The 24,327-nt window shown below is 35.9% G+C and overlaps 1 protein-coding gene across 1 annotated transcript in view; it reads right to left on the reverse strand.

Annotated features, from left to right (window-relative positions):
• The window catches only part of COL19A1 (collagen type XIX alpha 1 chain), a 309,008-nt gene that overhangs the window by 230,132 nt on the left and 54,549 nt on the right, over nt 1–24,327 (reverse strand). The window contains exons 7-10 of the mRNA XM_036318274.1: nt 21,563–21,643; nt 18,241–18,366; nt 16,781–16,843; nt 12,886–12,939 (exon numbers count right to left, since the gene is read on the reverse strand). Of these exons, the coding sequence (XP_036174167.1) occupies nt 12,886–12,939; nt 16,781–16,843; nt 18,241–18,366; nt 21,563–21,643 (324 nt within the window). The remainder of the gene's footprint in view (nt 1–12,885; nt 12,940–16,780; nt 16,844–18,240; nt 18,367–21,562; nt 21,644–24,327) is intronic.

The following is a 24,327-nucleotide window of genomic DNA, read 5'->3' on the forward strand; positions in this document are numbered from 1 at the left end:
AGACCAGACATCCTTCCGGGTGACCTTCTGGACCAAGCCAAGGCTGTGAGGGAAGCCCGGGTCCCGGGTACCAGAGGGAAGCTGGTGCCAGCAGCCGGGGGAAGGAAGGCCTTCTCTTGCACAAATTTGGTGAATTGGGCCTCTAGTAAAATATAAAATGCTTTATCTGTGTAATAAATATATTTGTATTATTAAAATTTTTGTTGAACTTCTAGACCTCAGGCATCACAGAATATATTAGGAACTTCCAATTTCACTTGATCAAGAAATAGTAAGAGCACATTAAGTATCTGATGCCAGGGAATTGTCTATAAAAATTAAGCATCTGTTACTCATCAGAGAAATATGTCCACTTGTCCATAAAGAGCAGAATTATTTTCATCTGTTGGTCCAATATAATGTTTTATATCATATTACAAGTTACACATGATAATAAGATATGGCATGTAATCCAGTAACGGACACTGATACAGTATACACTGCCAAAAATACTTTCTGGAGAAAAAAAAAAAGTAGTGACAGTATCTCCTCTTTTTCTTTGCTCACAGCACACTCCTATGTACCATATGCTCTGAGTACTCACACCTAAAGTCCCACTTCTGACATATGTCAGGTTAGGGTTACACCCAGACAAACTGATAACTGGGTACCGAAATTCTCTAAAACTGTGACATAAAGAATGTTTTTTAATAGACACCAGCTACCAGTTAGGGTTGTTTTAACCAGCTACAGTTGGCCCTGGCTGGTGTTGCTCAGTGAATAGAGCAATGGCCTGCAGACTGAAGGGTCCTGTGTTAAATTTTAGTCAAGGGCACATGCCCAGGTTTCCAGTTCAATTCCCAGCAGGAGGCAGCCGATCAATAATTCTCTCTCTTTTGCCCTCTCTCTTTCTCTCTGAAACCCATAAAAATATATTTTTTTTAAAAAATAGACATGGGTTGTTTTTCTTTTTGTTTGAATTAAAATGTGTTTTCCTATGGCCAGTGTTGTATTTGGTTTGGGCTCTTTCTTGACTAGAAATTTGTTTTGTAAACATAATTCTAAACTCCAAGATACCCAATGAACACTTGGGGCCCTTTACTCTCGTAAGAAATGAGTCAGTTTCACATGTCACAACATGTGGAAGGTTTTGAGATAGTTTAGATAGATTTTTGAAGTTTAAAGTTTGCAACTTAAGTATCAGGAACTTTGGCATTATTTTTCCTTATTTTCTTTTATTTTCTCATTGATTTTGAGAGAGAGAGAGAGAGAGAGAGAGAGAGATCCATGTGAGAGGAAAACATCCATCAGCCACCTCCCACATGCACCCAGACCAGAGATTAAACCCACAACCTAGGTATGTCCCCTGACTAGGAATCGAACCTGAAACCTTTTGGTGTAGGAATATCACTCCAACCAACTGAGCTACACTGGCCAGGGCTTTGCTGGTTTTTCTTGAAATCAGCATAGATGTCCTACTAGAAATTTATAATCATTTAAAATTTTTTGTCATTTTCTAGTCTTTATGTTCAAAAAATGATGGATTTATTAAGTACCCTAAAAACTAAAGAAGAAAATAGTCTTTAATAGTCTTTGAGAACAAAATTTTGTTTAACAGATTAATGGACAATGATGTTTCTGCCTGGACTTTATTTGAAACCTAATTTATGTCAACAGAATGAGCCCCTCTTCCTGCTCACTGTGAAGTACAATTTCAAAGCACCGGCACCCGATGCAATTGGGGCCAGATTTAATTCCATCTATCCGATGAACGCCTGTCGACAATGACTGGATGGGCAGACAGACGTTAGCTGTTTTTTTCTGAACTCCAGTTTTCCCTCCTTCCTCCCAGTCTCAGAGCAAGAAAGAAATATGAGGCTTTTCCTTTAACTTCCAATCAATGTTTTAGCCCATTATTGAAAGAAAAATTACAATCAATGTTTACCAGAGCAACCATAAGTTTCAAAACTCGTTACTGAGGCATTTGTTTCCTGCTATGGGTTTTCCATCAAAGGGCTGTGTACCTTTCCTGTTACAAAGTCAAGCTACAGATGGGCAAATGACTGAGTCTGCGCAATAGAAAGTGGGGCAAATTCTAACATCGCTGCTGATAGCATTGTGACCATGTTATTACTGTAACACATAGCATGTCTTCAACTTCATGGAGCAATCAAGAGCACCCTTTTCAGAATTCAAAGTAACCTCTTTGGGTGCTGTTTACCTGAAATTAATACCAAGAAAAGTGTTGAATGCAAAAAAAAAAAAGAAGAAGAAGAAGAAGAAGAAGAAGAAGAAGAAGAAGAAGAAGAAGAAAAGAAAAAGAAAAAAAGAATAAAGTAGCTTCTTTGAGAAAATTTTGGGAAAAAATTAGGTGTAATTTAGGGCCAGCTGATGGCTTTCTGAAAAACTGATTCAAGTATTTTCATTTTTACTTCCTTTTCATCACTGCCCATTTCCCTGAAGCAATCACAACTATCCATAAAAGGTAAATTATTAGTTTTCCTGACTCACTTAACATTGGAATTAATGTCTTTTCTTATTATGTGGGAAATGCATGTTGTCTAAAGGGCACTTAATAAGGAATCACTCCCCAGGGCTACGGTTTGCAAACCTAGTACCAATGAGACCAAGCAAAGAAAGATAGATTATGCAAGTAAACAAAAATTTGCTAATAACTAAATCTAAGCCCAGAAAATAAAAAGTTATATACTAAAACATGTACTATGTCTTATTTTTTTCTTTAAATAGTTAGGCATTCAGCCTTAGATTAAAAAATCTGAGATCCTATTATAACACTGTTTCCATATTTAAAAATCAATTTAACCTATTATTTCATTTAAAGCTTATTTATTGGGAACATAATCTTCTGTGTGAATTTAGTGTACACTTAGAAATATATCAATATTTTCCCACTAATTCATATATATTGAGAGAAAATTTACTTCAATTGAATGTTGAGTGCAGTAGCTGGAAGAAATGTCTGAAATAGCATGCCAAAATTTTGGCATAAAAAACAATAAAAAAGTGGCCAAAGATAAATCTGATTTTGATTTTGTGTATTAACTTGACCTCTACATTTCTAACTATAATCCTGCTTTATTCAGGATGCAATCTTAGGAAATTGAATTTTGATATGGTTCTTAAATTATTGGAACTCAAATATTTCAGGAAATAGAATATATACCTCCCCTTTTCTTTCCAGATATCTCATCAATCTGAGTCCTTTCATTTCAAGGAGGAGTATTTTCTCTTCTATTTTCTGGTACTTCATTCCAAGAAGTATATTTTAAAGTTAAAAAATATATATACTGCATAAGGTTTTAAACTTCAAACTTTTTGAATTATTTATATATGTTGGACCTTTAATGCAGCTAACACATGGGGATGTATTATCACATTAATGCTCAGAATAAGAAAAATTTACAATATTCTTACTCATAAAATGAATGAGACACTATTATTACTTATTCTTATGGGTCATTTCAAAGAAGGGGACACCAGCCCACCAAAGAATGTATGGTCAATACCTGTCTTAAACATAGTAAAGTGAATATGGAAAGTTAGTAAATAGCAGTTGAAGTCAACATCTATTGTCTCAAAATCTACTGACCTTAGTGTATATGCATGTGTGTGTACACAAATATATGCAGATACACATAGCTAGAAAACAAGCTGGATGGGTGTTCTTAATTATAGGAACAAGTACAAATTCATACATTTATATTAAACACTTTCACCAAAGAATCTGTTGAGATACTGAGTCTACTGAAAGTTGACTAAAATCAGGCACTTTTGCTGTGTAAATTGCATTGTCAAGAACAAACAAAAGAATTCTAGGTGAGGATGCTGAAACAATGTTTTCTGAACCCAAACTAACTTTCCCAAATTTCTGCCCATTAGTCTTATTTCACACAGAAAGAAACATCTTATGGGTCTTGTACATGACATCCCTTTGTTCCCAGTCAAGGCTTCTGTTCAGTATACCAATAATTGATCAAATGACAGTTTGGATTCCCTTAATAGTATGGTCACTATTCTCTAGGTAAACACTGGTTAGCCAATATGTCTTTTAAAATGTGGCACTCAGGCCTAGAAGGTGTGGCTCAGTGGTTGAGCACTGACCTAGCAACCAAGAGGTCATGGATTCAATTCCTGGTCAGGGTATTTGCCCGGGTTGTGAGGTCAATCCCCAGTAGCGGTTGTGCAGGAAGCAGCAGCCTGTCAATTATGTTTCTCTCTCCCTTCCTCTCTAAAAAAATCAATGAAAACATATAAAAAAATTAAATGTGTATCATTCCAGAAATGGTCTCCCATACTCATAATAGAGAGCAGGACTGTTATACAAACACACACACACACACACACCCCACATACACCTTGTTCTGGGTACTACTATACTGTCTCTATTAATACAACGTGCTTTTTAATGCTAACTTGCATATGTAATATGAAGCTTATAGCACTACAGCCATTAAGTTTTCTTTTCAAAGACAAACGTTTTATAATCTTTTATCAAATCAATTGAATACAAATTATACTAACTTATTGCAATTAAAAAAATTGAAGTGGTTTAGAGAGGTAAACATTTCAAGTCAAGGACCTGAGCCTTGGCGAATGCTGTAAAGCCCATTACAGTACCTGGGCTTGTGTGTAATTGTGGTGATTTTCTTAAAGTGAATCTGTCAAGAACAAGTGTTTGGGCTCTTCACTTTGTTTTGAGACTAGCTGTAAGACAGTTTTTTAAGTAAAGTTGAAACTTCACGAAGGTACTAGAGAAACGAAAGTATAGAAATTGACATCTGAATTAAGTATTGTAACAAGTGAAAGACGATTTAAGATATAAAGAAAAGGACAGTGTCATTGGTAAGCTCCTAACGGAGGAAAGTGAGATACCGGTAACTGCAACTATTTCCTGTCCAAAGTGTTCCTCGTGATGAGTAATTTATAGTTCTACTTCTCTACTTCATATCAATTACTTCTACTGGAGCTTAAATGCACTGAAGTCAGTGGTTAATTATCTTTAGCCTTGAAGTAAATGGTTGTTAAGATATGGAGAAATAACATTCCTTAGCACTGTTGTCAGAGACAGGAGATTTCCAAACCAAGTTTGGGAAAAAAGAAAGAGCAAGATAACTTGAACATTTATGCTTGAGAGAGAAGAGAGAGCATAGTTCCTCTAAAAGAAAATGGGAAGCAAGTTCCGGAGCTATACACACTTCTATTCTATTTCATCCTAGGAAGCAGTGTCTACAAGCTTTGCTAGGTAGGTAAGAGAGTCTCTTGCCCTCCGATTTCCTCAAAGTATGCTTTTGTAGAAAATACAGAAGACGTGCACAGAGGCATCGCTGCCATCTGGGCTTTTTCCAGTACCCTCTCAGGAGGGTTTTCTAACAATCATCCTCTATTTCTGAACAACATAATAAACATTTGTCCGGAATCAATCAGGTGTTATATGTTGGGCCAGGTGTTGGGGTCCCAGGGGTGAGAGAGATACCGAGTCCTTGTTCTTTGGGAGTTTATCCTGGGGACAAGGACACAAATTCTATTGACAATGTAAATGAAGTGCTATGTGAGCTGAGTGAAGGGGTTGTTAAATCTGCCTGGTGACCAGGGAGACTTCATGAAAAAGATGCAATTTGTCTTGAGCTTTGAATTTAGTCATCTGTGAAGACACAGTGAATGGTCTGTGATCACCCTCTCAAATCTTCTACCTACAATTCCATTCAGTACTTTACACTGGCCTAGCTGTCCCTGACTTGGCTGGCGAAAGGCTGTTTTAAGAAAACTCTAATATCTGAAATTTTATATGTCTATAAAATACCAGTTACCTTTAAATTCACTGTAGCTCAGCAATCGACACCAAGAATAAAACAATTAGCTGCTAATGTATGCAGAGAAACAGAGTGTGTGATATCTTTTTATGGAAATATTTTACTATTTATGTGCACGATTCTCATAGTGCATTAAACCAAATAGGAGCATTAGCAGCCTAGGTTCTTGAAATCTGGCTAACGGTTTAGCAAATAGAAGTCAAGTGCATTGGTGCCAGATCCACTGCATGTGTTGAGCTTGTCATCCATCTGTTGTGCTCTCTGCCAACTGCTCTACTTGGGGTGCAAGTGGAAGGCATTAGAGAATGGAATAAGAAACCATTAAGAAATGAAATCAACTGCAGAGTGAGCCAGTTTCTTTTTCTTTTTCCTGTCCTTCTATTACCTCTGTCCTTCTCGTGTTTCTGCTTATTTTAGTGCTCCATTGTATCAATGAACTACCCACAGATAAAACAATTAAGTGAGACCTACTCCATGTAAAGGCAGTAATTTTTCACTGGTAATCCAAGCTATCATTCTTGTGACTTTAGTAAGTAAAGCTAACAAGTCCCTTAACAAAACTGTTTTCTTTGCGGTCATTTTTTCCTATGATTATTGGTATAATAAGAAAGTTCAATCTTTTCTCCAGAATTGACTATACCTTCATTCATTTCAGAATTTTCTGAAACACGAAAATATATAGATGATTCTCTGTTTAATCAGCATTTTCTCTAGCATGGAGCTCATACTTGTTTTTCAACCTTGACAATCTCATAGGAAGGAAATAGCTCAATGTTACAATAAAGTTAGGTTGTCACATACAAATAAGTACTTCAACTTTCTTTTTTATCTTGGAAAGGACAATGAAATTAATTGTATTTCTGAATTTCAATGGGAAATTGAGTGAAATGAGATAATAGAGACAGCCAAATGAATTTTTAGAATTCCCTAGTTTTTTTTTCAATAAACATTTCTAAGTTTCTGAGTCTCTGAGGCATTAATGCTACATCTGGACCAGGGCTTTTGCAGAGTTCATTATAATTCACAGCAGCTATGGGTCTTGTCTGCGCTTTCATAAACTGCAAAGCATCTGCCTTTATTTCTAGAAGCTGTAGTCTTCCCATAAAATGTCTTTTAAAGAGAAAATCAAGATTCAAAGATCACAGTCATTTCATTTTCCAACAGAAAAGAAATAAAAAGACAGTTAGGGAACAATGGATCTGCCCAATTCAGTCTCACTCCCCTGCAAAGACTGAGGCCTTCAGAGTTTATGGTGAAAAAAACCCATCATACAATGCACCTCGTAATGAGGACAGTGAGCCTGACTATTTTTAAAACAAGCACTTGGCAACTCTCTCTTCATGTTCTCAGATATACCTCTTAAGTGCCCTTAATGCATATGGCTTTTTACCTCTGGAAGTTTGTGTGTGTGTGTGTGTGTGTGTGTGTGTGTGTGTGTGTGTGTGTGTGTGTGTGATAAAGCCATGGTACTAAGTTAAACACTTTTGTTTTTAATCAAATGAATATACAATTTACAAATGGCATATTTGGTGGGGATCATAGAGAATTTTCTAGGTTAGGTGCTGAGGTAAGGTTAATCTGAAGAATGTGGCCATGACTGGCCTGCTTGGAGGTGGGCATGCAGGGCAAATAAGGATCTTCAGAGAGTCAGGTACGTGTGGGAAGTTTAAAAGCATATTTCAAATATAATTTTGAATTTGGAAACCAAACAAAAAGAAACTGTATTGTTTTCATAATACTTATTTTGGAAAGTAAATCTAGACAAAATCTTTTTATTAGGTGAAAAACATATGATGATAATTTTTAATAGGTGGACACAATTTTCTGAGGGTGGAAAGTCAGAATCCCTATAGTTAGATAGACTATATAGGAGTCAATGCATTTTTTTCTTTTCTCTTTTTAAATTAAAGTTTATATTCAATATTCTTCCCCTTCTTCCTTCTTCCTTCTTCCTTCTTCCTTCTTCCTTCTTCCTTCTTCCTTCTTCCTTCTTCCTTCTTCACTGTCCTCATTACGAGGTGCATTGTATGATGGGTTTTTTCACCATAAACTCTGAAGGCCTCAGTCTTTGCAGGGGAGTGAGACTGAATTGGGCAGATCCATTGTTCCCTAACTTTCTTTTTATTTCTTTTCACATGTTCTTCCTTCTTCTTTCTTCCTTCTTCCTTCTTCCTTCTTCCTTCTTCCTTCTTCCTTCTTCCTTCTTCCTTCTTCTTCTTCTTCTGTTTGTTTGTTTTGTTAATCCTCACCCAAGGATATTTTTCCATTGATTTTTTAGGGAGAGTAAAAGAGAGAGGGAAAGGCAGAGAGAAACATCGATGTGAAAGAAACACACCGATTGGTTACCTCCTGCAGGAGCCCCAACCAGGGCCTAGGCCAAGGAGGAGCCTGCAACCATGGTACGTGCCCTTGACCAGAATCAAACCTTGGACCCTTTGGTCCACAGGCTGACACTCTATTTACCGAGCCAAACCAGCTAGGGCTCAATATTATTCAGTATTAGTTTCAGACGTACAGCAAATTGGTTAGAAAAGCATGAACTTTACAAAGTGGTCAAGGGATCCATAGATTTTAAGAGAAGGGGCACAGCCCTCCCTGGAGCAGAATGTAGGAATTTGTACAGTTCCCTCAGCAGGCTGCTGGCAAACAAAGTTAAGACCTAATTCAGAACTGTCTGTGCAAAGGAAATCTGGATACTTGTGGAGCTGTCCTCAGGTAATAATGGCAAAGGAGCAAGAAGTATGAATTCATATGGATAGAGATTCAAATCCTGCCTCCACTATTGGTTAGATATGAAACTTTGGGGAAGTTTTAATTTTTCTATATCTCAGTTCCTTAATCTGTGAAAAAGTGATGATATAAATCTTACCTCATGAAGTTATTGTGAGGAATGAATGACATAATGTAAAGAAGCCTCTTGACAGTGTTTAGCACATAATAATTATTGTGTAAAGAGATGGCTATTAATATTTTTATGAAAGTTTATACTCATATACATTTCAGCTAAATAAAATATTTATTGGTTTGCTAACATCTAGTATGTATTAAGAGGTCAAAGTTATCTAAGATACGTGACTTTTATTTGAACATTTTTCTACTAAATATATTTTGAGAAAATAATAAAAATTTCCTTAAATGAGTTTTAATTTAGTCTCATAGTAAGCCAGAGTTTAGAATACTAGACTTATCAAACTGTTTTCTTTTAAAATTACCTATTTTTTACTAAATATGTATATATCAGGCACTGACCTGGCACTTTCATGAATAATTTCATTTAATCTTTAAGACAAAACTAGAAGTAGGTACAATATAATTCCCGCTTTATAAAAGAGAAAAGTTAAAAGAAATCAAGAGACATGCCCTAAATTACACAGGGTGAGGCTTTGAACTGGGACTCAAACCCAGGCCGTCTAACTCTGGGTATTTAATACTTGAAGGGCATAATGGTGATGGTTGTTATTCACGGCATACCTCCTTCATGAGAAGAAAAATTAATTTAGTAAAAGTTATTTTCCCTTTAAAATAAACATTTTAGGACAAACTAGGTAATTCAGCAGACAGAAAATTGGTTTTAGCACAAATTAGGTCTATATTGAATTTTTAACATCGCATCATTAGGGTAACTATTACTGAGAAATAACTACTCCTATTTTTTAAAAAGTATGCCCACTTCTCAAAAAACATATCTGATACATGATATACATAAGCAAAATGGAGAATGAAGCAATTTTTCGTTTGAAATATTCAGGTAATGAATGCAAGCATACTTTGGTCAGGATTCAATCCCAGTATCCAAATCTTCATCTCCTTTTGCCACTGCTTACCAAGAGAAGGTGAACTGAGTGCGCATGTGTGTGTATGTGCACGTGTGTGATCTCATGCACTGTCATTCACTTCTCTTGGAAACTGGGCCATCCAATTTCCTGATTTTGACTGATGTTGACTTCTGTCCAACCAAGCTTACCAGAAGTCACCAGTGACTAATCACTAGTAACACTTGCTATGGAGAATAGATTTTCTTATGTGAACCCAGAACAGACAGTTTACCAAATCTCTCAGGCACACTCCTAGCTGTGCTGCATCAATGTAAAGGGGACACTTATTTTTCAGTGGTGTGTTGGCAGGAAGGTTGTATATATCAGGTTAGAGTGCCTAGTGCAAGTTTGTATTTGGTGACGGGTATTATAATTATAAAGCAGCATAATTAAATTCCACAGTTCATCATCCTCAAAGTCTCCATGACTCCCTATTCCATAAATTGATTTCATAATATTGTGTTGGTTAGTGAAATATTTTTCTCCCGGGCCTCAGAAGAAAAATGCTGCCTTAGTAAACTAATACGTAGTTCAGGGACTTCACTTTTAAAAAAATTCACTGCTATCACCTAATACACTTCAAAGTGTAGGTTTACTTTAGAATAATGGGATTCATATAAAGATCACTTAATTTATTACTTCATTACATTGGAAGTAAGTACAGCTAATATACAAATTCTATTCTCCACTGATCAGAATATGTTTCACTCCATTATTATAAATCAGTCTATTAGTTTAAATATTAAACCTTAAAAAATAAAGGACTTGCCCTGGCTGGGTTGCTCAGTTAGTTGGAGCATCATCCCAAACACCAAAAGGCTGCAGGTTTGATCCCCAGTCAGGGCACATACAGGAGGCAACTGCTGGATGTTTTTCTCTCACATTGATGCTTCTCTCCCTTCCTTCCTCCCTCCCTAAAAATCAATAAAAACATATCATCAGGTGAGGATAAAATAAATAAAAAATAAAGGATTTCACTTTGAGAATATTACACCGGAGGTATATATGAAGGTATACTATATGTTCGATGTATTTTGCATATGTTCTTGCCCCAAGGAAGGCTTTTATTTTATATTTTAATAGAACTCTTAAGCATTTTTATTTATAAGAAAAAGAACACCAAGAATCACAAATGCTGAAAGCAGAATCAAAGGGCAGCTCGGGGTGCTGTATGAGTACTCTAGGAGACGCATTAAGCCAGCTGTGGGAGATACGGCTCTGAGGATACACAATACTTTCAGAACTAATGAATTTTCCCTGGAAACTCGCTTAGAAAAATTCATCAAATCAATTTCATCAGAAAACAATGGAAGTATTTTATGTAAAACATAAGTGCTCATTTTTACAACTTTAAAATTTTTGAAATTTTAGAGAAGAATCTATTTAGGTCCTTTGCCCATTTTTAATTGGATTGTTTGTCTTCCTTTTGTTAAGTCATATCAGTTCTTTTATATATTCTGGGAATTAACCCCTTATCAGATATATCATTGGCAAATATGTTCTCTCATACAGTGGGCTCCCTTTTCATTTTGTTGACGGTTGCTTTTGCTGTGCAGAAGCTTTTTATTTTGATGTAGTCCCATTTTTTTTTATTTTCTCTTTTGTTTTCCTTGCCCCTAGAAAATGTATCAGCAAATATATTGCTATGAGAGATGTCAGAGAAAGACAAGTATCACATGATCTCTCTCAAATGTGGAATCTAATGAACAAAATAAACTAATCAACAAAATAGATTCAGAGACATAGAAGCATGGAACAGACTGATGAATCTCAGAGAGGAGGAGGGGTAAGAAGAGATTAACCAAAGAACTTATGTGCATATATGCATAACCCTTGGATACAAACAACAGTGCAGTAAAGGCCTGGGGTGGGGAGGGGGAGGGAAGCAGGGAATCAATGGGGGAAGAAAATGGTGACATCTGTAATACTTTTAACAATAAAGAGATATTTTAAAATTAAAATAAAATTTCTGAAATTTTAAAACTTTTGAAAAATTTGATATATCTTGATTGTAGTCAAATATTTATAACATATTAACCATGCCCTCACATAGTATAGTAACTTTCTTGTTATTTTTATTTTGTATATATTCATTAGAGTTATTTTAAATACATGGTAACCTTGGAATTATAGAAGTAAAAACAAAAATATTGCTGAAGTGATATTTCTTCATTTGTGAGTGTTATGTCCCTTTAGCACCTAAGTGAAGTGACAAGTTAGAAGCAGGTAAGGCACCACCAGGGACTGTATCTTAGGAGAGGATATGGTCAAAGACTCAGTGATTCTACAGACACTGGGAGGGTATTAGCCACTAAGGAGGGTCGATGAAGATGCACGAAACCAGGATCCTAGGGCCATCATTGTTCAACACAATTTTTAGGATTGCATGAAGTCTAACAGTTACACTATTACAGGAGTGAAATATTTGCATATCAGGCTGGGTAATTTCTAAAAGAAAAGACGCAGCATCAATAAAGCAGTCAGATATCAGAGACATATTGAAGAAGGACTCAAAAAACATCTGGATGTGGGATATAAAACTGAAACTCATAGACACAGACAACACTATGGAGGTTACCAGAGGGCAGGGCAGTGGAGGGTAGTAAAGGGTAAAAGGGGATAAATATATGATGATGGAAGATGATTTGACTTTGGGTGGGGGGCGCATAATGCAATATACAGATCAGGTAGCATAGAAATGTGCACTTGAAACCTATATGATCTTATTATGAACCTATAGGAACCAATGTCACCCCAATAGATTTAACAAAAAAGAACAATATTTATCAAACTATTACAAAATCTGAATGGTAGTTTCTGAACCTTCTACCACTTCAGTTACTACTGTGACAGTTTTAGGTTAATAACCACCAGGGCCATGGCCTTCTAGATAATGAGACACAGAAGGCTTGGTGCTCTCTGAATAATGGCCAATGCTCTAGAGCAGGGGTCCACAGCTTTTTCTGCAAAGGGCCTGACAGTAAATATTTTAGACATTGTGGGCCATACAGTCTCTGCCACAATTACTTAATGTTGCTGTGTAGCATAAAAGCAGACTTTTTATAATATGCAAACAAATGAATGTGGTTGAGTCCTAGTAAAACAATTAGAAAATCATACAGCAGTTTGTGGCAGCCCCGCTGCAAGGACACAGTGTGGTGAGCCCTGACTTCCAGACTGGTTCTATATACTTACCCTTCCTATCTGATACAACCATATAAAACAGCCACAAAGTTTAATCAAGTAGCAAATTAACATACCTTTTCCCCAGGAATTCCAGGAGCACCAAATTCACCTTTAATACCAACTGCACCCTAAAACATAGAAATGCTCATTAGGAGGCTTTTTCAAAGTTGTATTAACTGCTAATCTTGTTGAAGAGAACCTATAACTTCTTAGATGAGTTGCTTTTGCTTGTCCCAAAGTCTGTGCCCTAAGTTCCTTCCTCACATTGTCCACAAGTTATTAAACTATATCATTTTAATTAATATTCAAACTATTAATAATGAATAAATATCAAAGTGCTAATCAAAACTAAAACTAAGCATTCTCCACACAGACATATGCAATTTAGTTTTGCCATTTCTTCTCTATTTATCAAAGGTAAGGAATTATTCTATTGCTGTTCCCTCAACTAATACCTCATGCTTCCAATTCCAGCAAGTCACAAAATTTCAGACTCTGAGGTACTCATATTTGTTACACTTAGTGTTCCTGACCTTCCATTACATCCTCCAGGAAAAAAAAAAACAAATCTTGGTCAATCCAATTCTCAGCTTCCCTGCTCTTCCACCTAAACTAGAAAAAATCTGTTTCAATGAAGCTTTGAGCTGCCTATGTCTGCCTTGATGGCTCTATCACAAATTCGGTCTATTAAATTTTCCTTGAAACAGTGGAAACAATATAAACTTTTTGAATGAGTCTAACTACAACTAATGCTTGGTAGATATTAAGAAGTATATGAGAATTTTATGAGTATAAAATGCCATTATAACAATAATACTGCATGCTAATTTCAGATTTAAGGCACACAAATAACTGTCAACTTCAAGTTCCTATACATTAGCTGAGATTATATCAGATTGGGTAAAATTGATACAAAAAGAACCTGTCTAATAATCCAATATACAGTGGGGCCTTGACTTACGAGTGTCCCGACTAATGAGTTTTTCGAGATACGAGCCATCTCTCGGCCGATTTTTTGCTTTGAGTTGCGAGCTAAAATTTGGGTTATGAGCCAGCTTCAGATACCCCACCGCTAGTTGGCGCAGCGAACGTCACAGTGAACGCCACAACATCAGTCCAGCATCACGTGTCTCACTCGTTCACTTTTTGATTTGACATACGAGTAATTTGAGTTACGAGCTCTGTCACAGAACGAATTAAACTCGTAAGTCAAGGCCCCACTGTATTCAATGCTGGATTCAAAAGGATAGAGAACTATTCTTTATTGGACAAAACCTTGAAAAGCATAACATTAAATTCTACTTCTGTAAAGTTATTATTAAGGTAAGATAGTCTTTTAAAAATTCTGAACATATTTTCATTCAACTATTTTTACTGGTGTGGTATGGCACAGAACAGGCATATGAGTAGTGTCAGGTTAGAAAGGAAATACAAGGATCACTCGTAATCTCTGGGTTAACAAATTAGACTCTTCAGAATGGAAACTTCCAGGTAGTGAAATTACAGGGTGGAGTAGTAGAAAGTTTTTTACTATAGAGTCAAATAAGTAAACTTAAATAAATTTTAAATTATTTTGATTTTCTGTAAAAGTATATTAGCAAAGCAATCATTTCACAAAGCCTATACTTTGGGTAATTAACTGGATATGTGAAAGATAATACAAAAATGAACTAGAAAATTATTCCCAAAATAGAGCTCAGATCACACCCGCCCTTAGGTTCGGGAACACTGAAATTGAGCTGCTATTTTATAAAACTCAGAGAATTTCAGAGTTTTCTCTGAAGTGGGTGAGCGTATTAGCAAGGGTCTTAAAGAACTGAGAAAGGAAAGTGGTTGCTAAGTAATTAGGTTGCCAACTATACTTGCTAAGAAAGGGGGATTTGAAGATTCAGAAAATTATAATAATTGAGCCTGAAAAGAATTCATTATTTGAAATAATGTCACCCAGTGTTTAGTCTTGAACAGAGGGCATCGTTAGAATGGTTTGATTAGGTGCCTTGACATAGAATACTGATCATATCTAGGTGTTCAAACAAAAGCAGTGTTTGAATTTCAAACCATCTTACTCCATGAAAGAGGGTCATCATCTTTATCAAACATTTAAAAAGCAGTAAACCTATTTAATGTAGCATCACAGCAGGGATGAGAATATAGGCAAATAAATATAGACATTAAATCATGCCAAAGCATGTGGCTTTCCCCCATATATTTCTGATTTTTCATTAACTGATTGGCAGTATCAACCTAAAATTAGTTAGCTCACTATGTGAAAATAATTTTTGTTTTTTAAAGGAAAAGGTGTAGTGGAATAATATTGAATAATTTAATAATCATTTATGATTTATCTAGCTCTTTCTTTGCAAATTGACTCTGTGCTGCCTGGCAGGATCCCTGAGCAATTGGAGCATTGAATTTATGGTTTCTAGAAACAGCTGAGTTATTTAGATTATAGTGCTCATTCATTCATTCAACATATTTTTAGCTCTTATTATGCACTGTTCTATGTATGGTGCTCACAGAACTCATATGCTAGTGGGGGGAATAAATAGATGCATAATGATAACATGTCAGGTGACAATAAAAGTGCTAAGAAAGAAGATAGAGGTGGAAAGAAGGGTGATTTTCACATATAGATGTCAGAATAGGATTTTAAACTGATTTATATATATAGAAATGTCAGATTAGGATTTTAAACTGATCCCTGAGCAAGAGCCTGCATGATGTGAAGAGCACCAAATGGATATCTAGCAGAACATTCCAGGTGTAGGTAAACTGGTGCAGAGACCTGAGAGCAGGAGTGAACAAGAGGAGAAGGTAGGAGACGATTCAGGATGTGAGGAGTGGGGTAGGATGAGTTCTACAAATTATGTGAAACCTTGAAGCCCATGGTTAGAGCTTTAGTGTTTATTTGATGGAGATAGAAAGCCATGGGTGGGTTGTGACGTAGGTGGGACAGGACTTACATGATTATGCAAAATAGCTGTCAAACATAGTACATGGACATAAATAAAAGTAAAATTTGCTCTTATAAAGCTGCCCCAGATCACAGTAAGGTTTCTCAAAATTTATAATTAAGTAATACATATATCTTGTTATGTCAAGTCACATAACAAACTACATTCAACCTAAAGGGATCATCTCCACCTTCCTTCAACATGTGAACAATTACAATGTAGATAGGAAAGCAGAGAAAACACAGTTGTTGTATATCTATTATGTGCCAGTTTCTGATACTACAAGCTTGTTATATATTTTATTGTTGTATAAAATAAATCACTGACAAGGTTATTAAGGATCATTTTCAAAGCATGTAAGAGCTGCATAGGGCAAAATGAGCTAGGATCTTGCCTCCAGAGTGACCTTTCCTCCGCTAGCATATTGATGGTCATGCCGGTCATGCGGTTTAGGCACCCTGACCTTACATATCGCTGGTCATGAAGTTTGGACTCTTCCCTGACTTTTCCTCCCCTGGCATGTCACTAGGCCTGTAGCTGAAATACAACTGAGGCCTAGACATTATCTCTAATAGCTTAATGCTTAAGGGAGTGGTCATGCACAGGCTTGTATAGGAGGCTGTGAGACTATTCTCTGGCTCCCTTGTTCCTCCTCTAACGGGATCTACCAAATGACTAGTGACATGCCAGTGATCGGCAGTTGCCAGATGTCGGGGGAGGTAATGGGAGAGGTGAGAGTGGGTGAAGGGAATACATTTATTAAGTTAAGAAAGTTCAGCGGGGACCCATCAGCAGACTAGAGAAGCAAGAATTCAAGTATCTGAAAAAGAGAATGTTAAAGAAGGCTAGGGCACAACTGAAAACTAAACTTGCTTGCATCAGAATTTTATTTACTGTTTATAGGTACAAAGATTTGGGTTTGAATCCAAATACAAATAGAAAAATGAGAAAATTATATTTTTAAGTCACTTTTGAACAAATCCACTTTCACCCCAACAGTATTGGGTGGTCTTACCGGTTCTCCTTTATCCCCTTTCTGACCAGGTGAGCCTGGTACTCCGGGTAATCCTGCTTCCCCCTGAGCAAAAATGAATTTCTGTGTTATCAAACAATCTGTCACATTAGGCTAAAGATAAGTGGTTTATAAATATTATGCCGACAATAGTAAGATATAAATCCTTGCTCCCTCTGAGCTGATGCTGGGCCCTCCACTGGTATGTCCTCCTTCCCTTGCTCATGAGGCTCACGGCTCTCCCTCATCAGCTCCTCCACGCGGCCTTCCATGGACATTCTACTACTCCACCCTCCTCTGTGGGGCTCTTGCACCTTGTACTTGCCTTCTGTGGAGCTTTCTATACAGCATTGGTCACTACCGGAAATATAAGATTCCTCTAAACTTACACCTAATCCCGATCCCCACTCCTCCAGCCATGGGTGAAACAGTAACAGGATGCATTAAGCCTGAGGGCATGCATTAAGTCACAGTGCTAGGGGACAGCCTCTCTAGGCCCTGCAGCAAGTTTTCCTTTCCTCTTTCCTCTCCTCAGGTATGGGTGGAGAGGAAAACCATACTTAGCCCACTTTTAAGCACAGGCCTCGTGACTGCCATTTACATCCACAAAAAAAGTGAATGTAGGTCCAGGAGCCCAGACTTTCTGACCACAGGACCATACTGGTGCAAGCGAGACAAACTCTCTGAGTATTTCCCATACAAGTTATGACAGAGGGAGCTAGCTTTAAGTCAGGGATACTGGATAAGTAGTCTCCACACAACAAAGACATACTGTGTATTTGTGTTGAAGAGCAAGCACTGTGTTTCCTTCAACTGAGAACTCCCAGAATTGAAGCCTGTTCCTGGCACAGGTAAAGTACTCAATACTTGTGTGTTGTACAGGTTGTTCCTCCCTTTGCCTTCCTATTCATTCTAATTCACACCCGGAAAGAAGGTCTGATGGGCTCAGGACCATCCAGATAAAAACCCAGGAAATCCCCAAACCCCTGCTCTCTCTCTCTCTCTCTCTCTCTCTCTCTCTCTCTCTCTCTCTCTCTCTCTCTTTTAAACACACACACACACACACACACACACACACACACACACACACACACACGTATTCTTATTGATTTCAGAGAAGGGAGAGGGAGAGGGAGAAACACTAATGATGAGAGAGAATCATTGATTGGCTGTCTCCTGCACTCCCCACACTGGGGATCGAGCCTGCAACCCAGGCATGTGCCCTGCCTGACTGGGAATCGAACCATGACCTCCTTGTTCATAGGTGGATGCTCAGCCACTGAGCCTTGCTTAGTCTGGTCCAACCCCCTTCTCTTAATCAACCTCCATGGTTCAATGGCTTAGGCATTTGATTCAACTAGCACTGAAGGACAAAACACATTCTGTGCACCAGGGCCACATTCAAGGGGCTGGCTCACTGTGTGGAGTGGCTTCTCAGTGGGCATAGATTAATATGAGCATACCTTGTTTGGAATGCACTGGCACTGGTTTGTAAGTTCCTGCTTTGCTGGCAGATATGCAGACACTTTGCTGGCATGAGCGGGTAGTGATATTGATGCATTACTTCCAATGCCATCCTGCTCTGAGCACTACAATCCAAAAAGAGGCTTTAGGAAATGGGCGAATTTCAAACATTCTGACATTCTAAACACTAGCTCCTACCAACTAGGAATGACTGAGGTTACCTGTTAGAACTACCTTCTAATTAACCAAAAGTTGGCACTAGCATTTGAAAGTGTATAATGACTTTGCTCTTTCACTAGGTCCCCTATGTGTTTTATTACACTGACAACACACTAGAAATGCATCAAAATGTTGGTTTCGGTGAGACATTTTAAAGCAATTACAGGAGTCTTTATGACAAAGTACAGTAGTAAAAAACATTTACAATAATTGCATTATTACAATAAAATAATTTACACAAATAACATCTGTAAATGTGTTTTGGGATCAAAATAAGAATACATATGTCATATATGTAATACCTTAATCAATAAAGAGAGAAAAAAAACAACAAAATTTAAAACAAAATAACGTAATTTGAACTTTTAAGACATAGTTTACTTCAACAAGATGATTGTCAAGGCACATAAAAGTAGAAAAGAAATTCTTTTTTACACTGTAAGATGCTATATATTTAATTGAAGTATATCTTCTTGAATCCATTGTCCTTTAAAGTTATTAAAAATTTCCACTATCACAGACATGTGGTGAATTTTATACTTATTCAGTAGGTTCAGTACATGTGGGAGAACATTAAAGACAAATTTGGTTATGAAGCAGTGAATTTTTTTCTCTCTTTCTCAAAAAAAAAAAAAATCAATCCAGATGGAGAGACTAAAGAGGATAAACACATCCTTTTCTCTCAACATCATTTACCAGGCTCCTTCCTCGCCACAGTTTATAACTCCGAATTTGCAATTTAGGGGAAGGAGTTCACACATGACTTTGCATTCTACAAATTAGATATGTTTGGAAAATATTGTCAGGATACAAAACTAAAAGATTGTCAATGGTTCTTTATTGTGGTATGATCATGGTTGATATTACTTTCGACTTTGAATTTGGCAATATTTGCCAAGTTTTTAATAATAAACATACATAACTTTTAAAACAAAAACAAATTATTTTGAAAACTGGGTAGTACTCTAATGCTTGTGATAACAATACAAAATATAAGTAAAATAGCACCCAGAAACACTGGGACTCATTTCCTATCTCCCCACTTGTGCCATCTCATTGACTCTTTCCAGAGTTAGTGATTAGCTACTTGGTTATCTTAATGTTTCTGAATCCATAAGTATAAAAATCACATTAAAATGAAACACGATTATCACCAAAACAGTCCACATAGCACATATGATCTGACACAATTTCTTAGCCAGTTCCTGCCCCATAGGCTCCTAGTCAGGTAACCAAGACCCAGTTAGAGATCACAATTTTGTTCTGATTCACTATATTAAATTGGGAATTTAAATGACTTTAAAAGTATGTCTCAGCCTTCACTATAAAACTGTCCACACTCTCCAAAAAATGCCTAAAGGAAACATAAAATGTACAAGGACTTCTTCCCTTGTAAAACCTATGGTTTTGATTTGACACATATTTAATTAATTGGCCCTCAAAATTTGAATCACATTTCTCATTTATTTTCAGCAAATGTTCCTGATTTCCTCCTTCTGCTATTTGTTCTTCATTTTATGTCTGCAGTTATGAAACTGGACTGCTTCAGATACAGAAAATTGAATCAATAGAAGCAAAGAAGTATGTCTATAGATTATTTTGAATAAATTTCACCTTTGAAATATGCTATAAAATATTAATAATAAAAAGCATGCCTGATTTGAAATTCCAGAACAAAATATTTTTAAGCAAGTACATTAAATTTTTTTAAATTCAACACATTAAAAGCACACACAAAATAACAGTTGATGTAAGAATTATAGCAGATGCACTTAAATGGCTTTTATATAATTATTTATCTTACAAACTATGCATTCCCATTTGTAAAATGTAGGTTGTTCTATTTTGTTAATCATTAACAGAATGCTGATGTCCCTCTAAATAATTATCAGCAGAAAAATAAGTGTTTTTTTTGTTATTTTTTCCATAGTTAGAGATGAATTTCTATCTTATTTTATACTCTTTAAAACTAACTCCTAAGTGGTAATTTTAAAACATGATTAAAGTTATTTTTCATAATTTGTGAGGTCTCCACACCTATAGTTGCTTAAAGAGTTTTCTCATAATTTGAGTTGGAAATGTCTATTATGTGAAAACACAGAGTAGTAACTTTTGGTCAAGAATATATTTGGGCCCAGCTGGTGTGGCTCAGTGGTTGAGGATCAACCAATGAACCAGAAGGTCACGGTTCCATCCCCGGTCAGGGTACATGCCTATGCCAGATTCCCAGTGGGGAGTCTGCAGGAAGCAATTGATCAATGATTCTCTCTCATCAATGATGTTTCTATCATTCCCTTTCCCTTCCTCTCTGAAATCAACAAAAATATATTTAAAAATATATATATATTTGGATATATCAAAACATTATTATGTTACTTTTCAATAACGGAAAATTATTATATTAAGAGCTCTTCACAAAAGGATGATTATTTTTTAAAACTTTTGGAGAATTACCATCTTCAAGATTTAAATGTGTGACTCCAGGAAGTCTAGGTATTTCAAGGCTGTAGACTGGCATTCTAAATTATCTTTTTAGATATTTATAAAAAGACATTTGGCTGGCTTTCATTTTACTAGGAATAAAAGCCATAAGCTGTGTTGGAGATATGATTTACAAAACCAAGTTTCATAAGCAAAACATAAATGTTTGAAAGACTTATCTATGCTTTGAATCAGCTGGTCACATTGTTATTCTATTATCCATAGTGAGTGATAAGAAGTTAAAAATAGTTTTTTGCATTATTAAACTATTGATAAAAATTATCACATAATTTTTTTGGTAAGTGTAGAACTTCTGGGAAATCTGAGATACAAAAAAAAAACATCTTCACCCCTGTAACTGGAGAATGATCATGCTACTGTTAAAGTCTTTCACTTATGCTGAATCCAAAGTGAGGATACATAATTCTCAAAGTTCAGAACGAAACACTGGGATTAAAATATCCAACAGAACTACGGGAGAGTTCTAAGATGGGTTTCTTACTTGGAACACATTACTCACCTGGCTTCAACAGAAGCTATTAGGTGCTGCCCTACTTTTGGGCTCTATAGACTAGACAACTGGCATTCTACCATCTTCACATGCCAAGAAAATTACCTTACCTTAGTATCTGATATTTCGCAACAAGTTTCTCTAGCTATGATATTTGAGTCACAGTAGATTTTAAGTTGGTGAAGTTCAATCTATTAAAAAAATAGTAAAAGATATATCATTAATTTTTTAGAAAATTACATTTAGGCATTAAGAACTATGGTAATTTAACTGATAAGAAATAAAGAAGCCAATACAAATAAATTACCAGTAGATATTTTTTAATATTTTTATTAATGTAGGATCATGGTTTTATGGGCCATTTGAGAAATAGATTCAGTTATTGAGATGAGTCTATATATAATGGAACTCAAGGAATGAAAGCAGTTGCAAACCTCAGCTAGTTGTTTAAACAATACAAAAGAAGTATTTAAAGAGAGGCATTGCTATTCACTACAATACAGTATATGCCCACAAAATGAAGACTATATCAAAATAAATATTCTGAAAAACAATAAAATCAAAAGTCTGAGCAGATGTTGGAAAAAGTTTTATCTATAGTTCCAGACCTATTTGAGAAATGGAAAAAGATGGTCACTTCCCAATAAGAAAAAAATGTATTTTGTTTTTAATCTATTTTTCGTGGATTCTGTCTAATACCTATGGACTTTATATTAAATTGGCACAGTCTTGAGCAGGATGCACAGTTTTTACAAAAAATAATTGATTCCTTCTATTTTCTCAGCAGATTCATGTTTTCTGGCATTTGGACATGAAATTAAAATAGTTCCAGGAAAATACAATCATGCCTTTAAATGCAAGATCAAACAACCACATAAGAGCAAGCAAACAATACAGACTATCAATAACATTTCAATATGAGAGATGCTTAAATAGGCTATTTTAAATTACTTTGTGGTTGAAAGTTTAATAATATAATTAATGATTAATCATATGATGACTAGACATATAAAATAGGGCAGGAACAATCTCATGCCTCCACTCCTCCTCCCTGCCTCTTTCTCTGTCTCTTTCTCTGGCTCCCAAGATAACAGAGCTAGATTATGCTTTACTTTGAGGTCAATAAGTGCTTTCTACAGAAAGACCCAACTGTAATATTATAATAATTAATCCTATGATAATAGAAAGCAGACATCTGCAGTTCTAAATCCTACCCCAACACAAAAAAAGCGGGGGGAAAAAGAGGAAAAACACTATAACTGACAGTCTACACTGAGATAAACAAAGTCAATTCAGCTCATAAGAAGCATTAAGAACTCCAGACATCTTGTGAATTCATGAGCTGCCTAAGATTTGCAACCAATGCAAAATTATGAGATTTAATTTCTTTTCTACAACTTTTCCCAAGGTTATTGAAGTTACATTTTACTTATAAAATTTAAATACACTGTCTTACATAGTCTAATGAAATACCAGGCAGCAACATATCCATTATGTCAAATGAAGAAGTGGGACAACAATTAATTTTCTTAACTAAACCTTATTTATCATCATTTTTATCAAAATAGTCAATAAATATTGAAATTCTATTATGTACAACTACAGTGCTAAGCCTTCCATATGAATTATTTTACTTAGCTGAAGATAGATAATCAATTTTTATTAAACCTAATCAAGTACCCATGATACTGAAATTACAATCAAACCAAGTTTAATCATGCTTTTGTTATTCATGAATTACTTTAGAGTCCTTCATTGACACAGTGCTTTAGAATGAGAATGTTTAGGCTATGTCTTTTACTGACCCTTATCACACAGGATTTGTTAGGTTAAAAAAATCCTTTCTACCAGTATTGTCACCTATCTCTTTCTCATAAAAGCACACAAGTAGAATATGTAAAATAAAACCCAGTCATTAGAATTTTTTCAATAATATACATTCTGAATAAATAAAACATTTTCAATTACAACAGATCTTATGAATCATAGAACTTGTAAGAAGATAATAAAAAATTAGTCCACTTAAAGTTTTAGCAGTTTATCTGTTATTTAGTATTAAAAGCTACATCATTGTGATATGCCTTTCATTTTATCCTTAAATGAACTGATTCCATATTGAACTATTAAACTACTATATAACACTATACTTTTCACATTATGTGTTTTTTTATAAAGATACACCTGATATTCTTCAGCCTCAGATTCTGGTTGAAATTTTTCCATGGGTGAGAAGTTAATGACAGGACAGACACTCAACTTTCAGAGGGTGAGCTCTGAGCCTGGCCCCCACTCTTGCAATAACTTGTTCCTCCCTTGTTGCTGTTTCTCTCTGGAGATTATGATTTTCTCTCACTGTACTCTCTGGAACCAGAGTCCTATACGGACCAGATTCCAGTCCCTAACTCTGGTACATGCAGCAGGTACTACTGCCATTCCCTCCTTCTGTTGCTAGAATTCCCTGAAGCTGACTTCCAATCTACCTGCATTCCATGTACTGCTAGAAGTCACATGTCTGTTGTTCTAGCAGCTGATCTCCAATTCCTCTCTTTGGAGAGACCTTTCTGAAAGCTCTGGCTAGTACTGTTGTTATTTCAAGTAATACTGTTATCATTTACTGACATAGACTTTAATCCTTCCATTAGCCTTTAAGAACTTTGAGGGCAGGAATGGAAGATATTCTTCTACTTACTTTCTTATTCTAGGGTTGAATGCCATGTCTGGCCCTGAGTAATGAATTTACGGAGAGTCAATCGCATATTACGCACTACAATACATACTCTACACAATAACAAGTAATTATATCTATTGACACTCTTATAATTGAGGATACTGAGACTCGGATAAATTAACAGCTAACAAGATAAATTAGCAGATC

Source organism: Myotis myotis, unplaced genomic scaffold (assembly GCF_014108235.1).
Source record: "Myotis myotis isolate mMyoMyo1 unplaced genomic scaffold, mMyoMyo1.p scaffold_m19_p_7, whole genome shotgun sequence".
Classification (NCBI taxonomy): domain Eukaryota; kingdom Metazoa; phylum Chordata; class Mammalia; order Chiroptera; family Vespertilionidae; genus Myotis; species Myotis myotis.